This window comes from Nerophis lumbriciformis, linkage group LG04, assembly GCF_033978685.3.
Source record: "Nerophis lumbriciformis linkage group LG04, RoL_Nlum_v2.1, whole genome shotgun sequence".
Taxonomy (NCBI): domain Eukaryota; kingdom Metazoa; phylum Chordata; class Actinopteri; order Syngnathiformes; family Syngnathidae; genus Nerophis; species Nerophis lumbriciformis.
In genome coordinates, this window is record NC_084551.2 from 46,572,501 (window position 1) to 46,582,500 (window position 10,000).

Here is a 10,000-nt window from a genome sequence, read left to right on the forward strand (position 1 = left end):
ATAATCATTTTGAATGACTGAGATAAACTTTTATGTCACGTGTCCAAGCTCCCTTTTTAAATCCAAGTATGTTTTTTTTTCTTCTTTTTTTTTCACAATCATGTTAGAACTTTATAATAAAATATTTGTTTTTAAATATATGTAAATGACCTCTTTTTCCTCCGCAGATGGCAAGTTGAAGATCTGGGTGTATGGCGTGGCTGCCGGAGCCTTCGTGCTGCTCATCTTCATCGTCTCCATGATTTATCTCGCTTGGTGAGTACTCATCATCATCGTCGTCATCATCGCCGCCTCCCTCCCCCTTCCAATCATCCCGCACCCTCGCCCGCCTCCTTTTTTTTTTTTTTTTTTTGCATCAAACGTTTTTGTCTTCCTTCACTCGTGCCCCCGCCTCCCTGCGCGCTGAGGGCAGCAGCTACTGTGCCAGGGTGCATCGCTCTCTTGCGGCCCAAGAGTGCGACGCCAACGGGACGGCGGTGTGGACGGGCCAGAACCCCCACGGGATGGTCTACACCTGTCCCGACTGCCAAGAGCTGGCCCAGAGCAGCAGCAGCAGCAGCAGCTAACCAGGAAGTGGAGGGTTCACAACAAGTCCCGCCTCCCCGCACCAAACACCTCCCAGCACGCCCCTCCATCTAAAGTGCCTGCAGCCTATGACCTCCCCACCCAGCCGGGGCGTCATGTGACTAACCTTAATATCAGGGTGAGACGATGGAGAAGGTGAGGACCCAAGTAGTGTAGACACAGTCAGATGGTAACAACTTAGAGCAGGCTTGGGCAATTATTTTGACTCGGGGGCCACATTTAGAGAAAAAACTGTGTCCGGGGGCCGGTATGTCTATTTTTAGGAACACTAATACAAAACCTCACAATAATGTCTGACTGAATGCTAAAAACGTTACGACAGACCGCCTTAAAAAACGTAATGGAATTTTACATGTTTCTATGAACGATAAAACACTGAATATTGACAAAATATGAATGTCACACCCCCTTTCGATCGACATATTTTACAATCAAGTGAAATGCAACAAACAGTAAAATATGAACGCGAAGGGTTCAAAATAAACCCACCTGCAATCTGATATATCTGATATTTGCTGAATTTCCCCCAGGGATCAATAAAGTACTTTCTATTCTATTCTATTCTATTCTATACATCACTAAGCTTTAGAACTTTGTTGTGAAAATCTCCTTCCGCGTCTGTGGAAACGCTTCCAACTGTGACGTAGATTACCATAGTAACTAATAATGCGCCACACTTTGAACCAAAACCAAACAAGAATGACAAACACATTTCGGGAGAACAGCTGCACCTTAACACAACATAAACACAACAGGACAAATACCCAGAATCCCATGCAGCCCTGACTCTTCCGGGCTACATTATACACCCCTGCTACCACCAAACCCCCCCTCTGTGCGTCGGTTGAGGTGGGCGGGGTTTGGTAGCGGGGGTGTATAATGTATCCTGGAAGAGTTAGGGCTGCATGGGATTCTGGGTATTTGTCCTGTTGTGTTTATGTTGTGTTACTGTGCAGATATTCTCTCGAAATGTGTTTGTCATTCTTGTTTGGTGTGGGTTCACAGTGTGGCGCATTATTAGTAAGAGTGTTATAGTTTTTTTTATACCGCCACCGTCAGTGTAACCTGTGTGGTTGTTGAGCAAGTATGCCTTGCTGTCACCTACGTGAGCAAGAGGAAGCCCCATACAACGTGTGGCTGATCAGGCACGCTGGTTGTAATGGGTGCTATATGCTGTACCATCAGGGCACGCATGACGCTGACAAGCGCCATTCACTTTAAACCCGCGTGCCGCACCAGCTTCAAATTCCATATAAAGGTGTGGGAAGTGTGTCTGAGACCCTTGGTTAATACATAGCACAAAGCAAAAAGAAAACTTTTTGTATGCAGTGTTATATCATTTAAAATTTCAAAAAGATTTTGCGGCTCCCATTGTTTTCTATAATTTGCGAAACTGGTCAAAATGGCTCTTTGACTGGTAAAGGTTGCCGACCCCTGGTATAGTTGAAGACTTACGGTCATTAGAAAACATCACTGCACATCATAATGGCAGCTACACTTTCCATCTTAAAGATCTAAAAAAATTTTTGGGGAATGTCCGGCCGGCCAGATTGAAAAGCTCAACGGGCCGCATGTGGCCCCCCGGGCCTTAATTTGCCCAGGTCTGACTTAGAGAAATATTCAGTCATTACAAGTATTGTCACATTTCATCAAGCTGCATGATAGCTCGTAGAATGCTGCTATGCTTCCCTCTTGTGGCCGAGTGATGACATTTCATCCATTTCATTCCCCTCCATCCATTTCTTTATTCCTTTTTTATTTTTTATTAGACTCAAACACAGCACTGTAGTAGTATAATTATTACAGTAATATATTTATCATATTTTAAACTTGCCTTTTGGGTTGTTAAACAATGAAATGGCAGATTTATCTCCAGCAGATGGCAGCATCATCACAGCTTGTCAAATCCTTGACGACCTCTTCATTAGGTACACCTGCACCATCTAATGACATCATTAACAGTACTGTGTGGTAAATCAGTACATTTATTACTGTAGTTTTTTTTAAGAAGTGTGCTATAATACCGCGATCTTGTGGCGTGTGCTGGTGTACCTAATGACCTAATGTCGTGTCCAGCGCGGTGGTGTAGTGTTGCGGGCGACTCGAGACGATAAATAATAACAATATTTTGCTCCTGTCGTCCTTCACTGACGCAGCAAAAAGCCAAAGAGACCTCAGAGACAGAGGCAGCAAAACAATCGCCTCAAACCTTTGACGCTGGCCTACGACGGGGACACGGACATGTAGTCGTGCCGAGGGGACGCATGGCTTCCTTCACCTATCACGGCGGGGACGTTTTTTGTTTGTTTGTTTTTTGTCTTTTTTTTGTTTTTTTCTTCTTGTGCAGCATGAAGGGACCCGTCCCGCAGGCGAGGAGAAGGAGAAAAATCCTCTTAGAGCACACGAGAACATCTCTCTTTTTTTTAAAGACATCCTTTTTTTTTTTACTGTGCAAGTCAGTCATGACCTTTGACCCCCCCGCACCCCCCGCATCATCTAGAAGGCTTTTCCAACACGAGAAGCAGGAGACAAAGACTTTTTCTGCTGAGTCGCTGGAGGCTTAGGATGCTGTGACGCTTCCTACGTTTGCCAAAAGTCACCGCGGGGAAAGAAGAGAAGGATGGGGAGGGAGGGATGGATGGATGGATGGATGGGCGGAGGGGCCGGGGGAAATCTCCATAAAGGGGTTTAGAATTCCTCCTCAATCCTCGCCTGGACTCCAAACTCCTGGCAGAAGAGGGACACTCTTTTTTTTTGGTTGCCGTCGCCATGGAAACTGGCCGCTCCACCCCGACTGTGTTTTACATGCACTATATTAGTGCTGCACACGGAGCAGGAGGACATCGTATGTACAGACTTCCTTTGCTTGTCGTCTGGTGCGAGCGTTTGTGGGGGGGGGGGGTTTGCTATCGAGTCCAGTGTTTTGGCTTTGGCGCCATCTGTTAGGCGGTTTACGTAACACAGCTCAGTCTGCCAGAGCATAAGAAGACGTGGCAGGGATGGGGGGTTGCCGATTCAGCGAGTTTTTCGGACCCTGCTGGATACGGTTTAAAGGGGAACTGCACTTTTTTGGGGGGGGAAATTGTGTCCGTCATTCACAATCCTTATGTGAGAAAAGAACACATGTTTTTCTTTTTTTTTTTTTACACTGCAAAAAATCAGTGTTCAAAAACAAGAAAAAAAAAATACACAAATGAGGGGTATTTTATTTGAACTAAGCACAATTTTCCGCCAATAGAACAAGAAAATTTGGCTTGTCAAGACTTTCCAAAACTAAAATGAACTAACCTCAATGAACCCAAAAATACCTTAAAATAAGTATATTTTCACTAATAACAACTGTATTTACTATATGAGTACGTATTTTCTATTGTTTCATTGAAAATAAAACAACATTCATTTGGCTGTCATCTGTTTTAATTATGAGACACAATTGTGTCAAAGTCATGATTTTTTTTAATTTTTTTTTTACATGCTTGAAATAAGAAATTATTACTTTAAAAAAGTAGTTTTATACTTGTGAGTGTTGATGACACAGCTTTGCAACAGTTGATATTCTAGTTTCAAGCATGTTTTACTCAATATAGGTCATCTTACTGAGATCATTTAGGACCAAAACACTTAAAACAAGTAAAACACTCTAACATATAAACTGCTTAGTGAGAAGAATTATCTTATCAGACAGAACATAAGCAAATATCACCCTTATTTGAGATATTTATTACATACTTGCCAACCTTGAGACCTCCGATTTCGGGAGGTGGGGGGGTGGGGGGCGTGGTCGGGTGTGGGACGGGGGCGTGGTTAAGAGGGGAGGAGTATATTGACAGCTAGAATTCGTCAAGTATTTCATACATATATATATATACATACATATACATATATATATATATATATATATATATATATATATATATATATATATATATATATATGTATATATATATATATATATATGTATATGTATATGTATATATGTATATATATATATATATATATATATATATATATATATATATATATATATACACATCCTGAAAATATGCAAACAAAACTGTGTTTAGATAATTGATACTTCAAACTTGCATAAATAAGTCTTAAGGAATATAACATGACTTGAATTCGTCAAGTATTTCATACATATACATATATACATACATATACATATATATATATATATATATGTATATGTATATGTATATATGTATATATATATATATATATACACATCCTGAAAATATGCAAACAAAACTGTGTTTAGATAATTGATACTTCAAACTTGCATAAATAAGTCTTAAGGAATATAACATGACTTGGCTTCTGAGAGCTTCAAAATGTAATGAATAAAACAAGCAATTATTTTAATAATTAAATATGGTCATTTTAAATGAATTATTCTGATCATTTAAAATGTATTATTTCCAATGTGTTTATTTTAATGTATAATTCTATGGCTGGATGTAATAAGGAGTCAGAAAAAATACAAATAAAAATACAATTAATTTTGATGTTTTTAGCAAATTATAGTAAAAATTTATTTAGTTTTTTTTTTTTATATATAATAAATATATTTATTTTTAGGTAAGATAAACATAATACAATTTATCTCTAGTCTGGATGATTTAGTTCTTGTCACCCTGTTGTCCTCCCGTCATAAAAAAAAAAGGCTGTCCTCACTCAGGTCCGCATGGAGCTGGAGGGGGCGTGGCCTCCAGCTCCGGCTGAATATCGGGAGGTTTTCGGGAGAGGCGCCGAATTTCGGGAGTCTCCCGGAAAATTCGGGAGGGTTGGCAAGTATGATTTAATACGATACCATACCAACTTTATTTATAAAGCCCTTTAAAGGCCTACTGAAATGAATTGTTTTTATTTAAACGGGGATAGCAGATCCATTCTATGTGTCATACTTGATCATTTCGCGTTATTGCCATATTTTTGCTGAAAGGATTTAGTATATAACAACGACGATAAAGTTCGCAACTTTTGGTCGCTGATAAAAAAAAAGCCTTGCCTGTACCGTAAGTAGCGTGACGTCACAAGTTGAAAGTCTCCTCACATTTCCCCATTGTTTACACCAGCAGCGAGACCGATCGGGACCGAGAAAGCGACGATTACCCCATTAATTTGAGCCAGGATGAAAGATTTGTGGATGAGGAACATGAGAGTGAAGTATTAGAGTGCAGTGCAGGACACATCTTTTTTCGCTCTGACCGTAACTTAGGTACAAGGGCTCATTGGATTCCACACTCTCTCCTTTTCCTATTGTGGATCACGGATTTGTATTTTAAACCACCTCGGATACTATATCCTCTTGAAAATGAGAGTCGAGAACGCGAAATGGACATTCACAGTGACTTTTATCTCCACGACAATACATCGGCGAAGCACTTTAGCTACGGAGCTAACGTGATAGCATCGGGCTTAACTGCAGATAGAAACAAAAGAAATAAACCCGACTGGAAGGATAGACAGAAAATCAACAATGCTATTAAACCATGGACCTGTAACTACACGGTTAATGCTTTCCAGCCTGGCGAAGCTTAACAATGCTGTTGCTAACGACAGCATTGAATCTAACTTAGCTACGGACCTCGACAGAGCTATGATAAAAACATTAGCTCTCCACCTACGCCAACCCTCATTTGCTCATCAACACCGAAGCTCACCTGCGTTCCAGCGATCGACGGAGCGACGAAGGACTTCACCCGATCATCGATGCGGTCGGCGGCTAGCGTCGGATAGCGCGTCTGCTATCCAAGTCAAAGTCTTCCTGGTTGTGTTGCTGTAGCCAGACGCTAAAACACCGATCGCATCTACAGCTTTCTTCTTTGCAGTCTCCATTGTTCATTGAACAAATTGCAAAAGATTCACCAACACAGATGTCCAGAATACTGTGGAATTTTGCGATGAATACTGAGCTTTTTGTATTGGATACAATGGTGTCCCAATACTTCTGTTCCAACCATCGACGTCACGCGCATACGTCATCAGACCTAGACGTTTTCAACCGGAAGTTTCGCAGGAAATTTAAAATTGCACTTTATAAGTTAACCCGGCCGTATTGGCATGTGTTGCAATGTTAAGATTTCATCATTGATACTGTTGCGTTTTGGACCAGTTGTTCCTCCCAGGGAATTCAAGTCACAAGTCGCTCCCAAGCTCTTTACGACACTTAAAGCTGAGTAGAAAAACCACCAGAAACAGAATAGGTATTTTGTAATATATTTGCAAAGCTTTGCATATACTGTACATTCAGACCAGTCCAGCATAGAACATTCTATCGCGTCCCCAAGATGGTCTGCCCCCCCCGACCAAACCCTCTCCCCTCTTAAGTCGCAGGCAGTCATGTCTCTCTAGCCAAAACAACTGCCCATTATCGCTCTTTCTAACATTCCAAAGCTTCAAGGTTAACACACACAGTTTACTTGCAGACAAACAGAAAGAGAACAAATGGAAAACACAAGCTGTTTTCAAATATGACTATGAAATAAAAGAAGTAACACTTAAATTCGGATATATGTAAATATCTGCCTCCGACAATACATAAACTATCAGACTGCGTGGTCGGTAGTAGTGGGTTTCAGTAGGCCTTTAAAAACAACTACAGTTGAAGAACAAAGGGCTGTACACCACAAAGAAATAGAGGCAAAGGACAGACATAGAAATAACAGTCTTATTTATTTACTTATTACTTATTAATCTTACTTAGATTTCAGTTTTTGCAGTGTACGCATTGTAACTCGTAAATAAACGTTAGCAAAAGTCAGCTAATAATGAAGCCAATTGGAGACGCTCTATTTCGCCTATAGAGCGCTCTTAAGAAAAACAAAAACAAAACTCCATCAGTGTTTTATATACACACTGTCAGTATATGTGTAATGAAGTAACAGGCACATTCATAATAACATGGAATATTTACATATTTTGCTCATTTTGAGTATTTGGCGGAATATGTATTTCACAGACGCATCATAAAGTTCGCTATTTACTTCAACAGCAACAATACTAAGACTTTATAAGGGTCAACAAAACCTATATGTTTTTTTTTAGCCTGAATATAAGGAGGATGATCTACAAGTTTAAGAAGCTGAGTGCTAAACAGATCCAGTTTTAGTGAAACTCTAAGCATCATGTGCTAAACAAGAAATACACATTTCGAACATAATACAACACTCACTTACTGTACAATGTCTGCTCTCACTGGGACGCTGACTGATGGAATGTTTATATCTTCCCGTTTAGATGAAGAATTAATCACAGTCCTCATGAAGGGTTAAAAAAAAGTGCCACATTGAGCATCTTTCTGTGTCTTTCTCGCCATCACCGGGTCTAAGTGGAATGTCAAAGTTGACCAACTTCTCCGTTTTATGTCCACAACCTTCTACTATTCAGGTGGGAGGCATGATTTATAATCCAGAATTAACTTTCACCAACTCAGAGGCGGTGCAGCAGCTCGCCGGCTCAAAATGTCAATATAGCAGCATAAGCTAGTTAGCTCTCTGTGATCACGGCGCCGCTAAAAATAGTTTGCTAATACTTGGTTATTATTCAGGTCACGACATGTCAATGGAGTATAGTTAGCGCTTTTTGGATGGGCAGAATAACGAGCTAGGTATTGTGAATGATAGGTAAAATAAATAAATAAAATGTGCAGTTCCCTTTTAACGGTAAATGTATTAAAAAAAAATTGGTATGGAGCGTTCAGTACTGAGTTTAAAAAACAAGTGAAACAAGACAGGAAGTGTTTTTTGTGTGTCATTACTTTACTTAAACAAGCCGCTAATATATATATATATATATATATATATATATATATATATATATATATATATATATATATATGTATATGTGTGTGTGTATGTATTTATGTGTGTGTATATATATATATATATATATATATATATATATATGTATACATGTATATGTGTGTATGTATTTGTGTATATATATATATATCTATGTATATATACATATATATATATATATATATATATATATATATATATATATATACATGTGAGTATGTACAGTATACATATATGTATGTATATATGTATATGTGTATATATTTATGTGTGTGTATATATATGTATGTATATATATGTGTATATATGTATATATGTATGTATATATATGTGTATATATATATATGTATGTATGTATATATATATATATATATATGTGTATATATACAGTATATATGTGTATATGTAAATGTATATGTGTGTATATGTATATATTTATGTGTATATGTATTAGAGATGCGCAGTTTGCGGGCACAACCGCGGAGTCCGCAGATCGGGCGGATGAAATTTTAAAAAATTAGATTTTATCCGCGGGTCGGGTCGGGTTGGGTGGTTGAAATAAAAAAAAATTAGATTTTAAATAGATTCAGGCGGGTGGCAGTTAAACCAATTCGGAAATATATATACATAGTTAAATGTTGTTACCCACATACGAAAAACGAGCAGGCACCTGCTGCATATGCCACAACAGAAGAAAAAAAAGAAAAAGAGATGGACACTTTTACGGAGCGGAGAAGGGACGCCTCGCCGGGGTCCGGGACCGAGGCCCCTTCCCCCGAGAGGGCCCCACCGGGAGCCGTAGCTGAGGCGATCCGCGAGAAGGGCCCGACGCACGTCCAGGGTCACCACCGCGCCCACCGCACCAACACCCCGCCTCGTCCGCCTTCGCCGCGGCCGGCGTCACGCGCAGCAGGTAAGCAGCTTACCTGCCCGCCACCCCCGTGGCCGGGGGCTCGTAACAGGGGTCACTCCGCGCGCCCCGCCCGCGCAGCTTACCTGCCCGCCACCCCCATTGCCGGGGGCGCGTAACAGGGGTCACTCCGCGCGCAATGCGCTCACGAAAGGGGTGGGGCTCACCCTGGTTGATATAGACAGCAGCTGGACGGTGGCCATGGAAGTCGGAACCCGCTAAGGAGTGTGTAACAACCCACCTGCCGAATCAACTAGCCCTGAAAATGGATGGCGCTGGAGCGTCGGGCTCATACGCGGCCGTCGCCGGCAGCGAGACGCGCTTGGAGGTGCGCTCAGCACGGCTCCCATATGATTGCGCACTGGTGTGCGTCTGGGTCGTGACAGCGTGGCACGCGAATGTCTGCACTGCATTGGATCAGTCTCCTTTCTTTAACAGGCAAAAGCTTTATAACCTCACTAATGCCTTGCATCGTCTATATTAGATATATAACAACGGGCGGGTGCGGGCGGGTGCGGGCGGATGCGGTTCTGATCAAATGTTACATCGGGTGGATGGCGGATGGTTGACGACTTTCTGATGCGGTTGCGGATGAAATAATTGCCTATCCGCGCATCTCTAATATGTATATATATGTGTATGTATATATATATGTGTATATATACTGTATATATATATATATATGTGTGTGTGTGTGTGT

The 10,000-nt window shown here is 40.8% G+C and overlaps 1 protein-coding gene across 1 annotated transcript in view; it reads left to right on the top strand.

Moving 5' to 3' along the window:
* The window catches only part of thsd7ab (thrombospondin, type I, domain containing 7Ab), a 671,822-nt gene extending 668,637 nt beyond the window's left edge, over window positions 1-3,185 (top strand). Inside the window, exons 28-29 of the mRNA XM_061956418.2 lie at window positions 168-255; window positions 2,742-3,185. Of these exons, the coding sequence (XP_061812402.2) occupies window positions 168-255; window positions 2,742-2,832 (179 nt within the window). The 3' untranslated portion in view covers window positions 2,833-3,185. The remainder of the gene's footprint in view (window positions 1-167; window positions 256-2,741) is intronic.
* The last annotated feature ends 6,815 nt before the right edge of the window (window positions 3,186-10,000 follow it).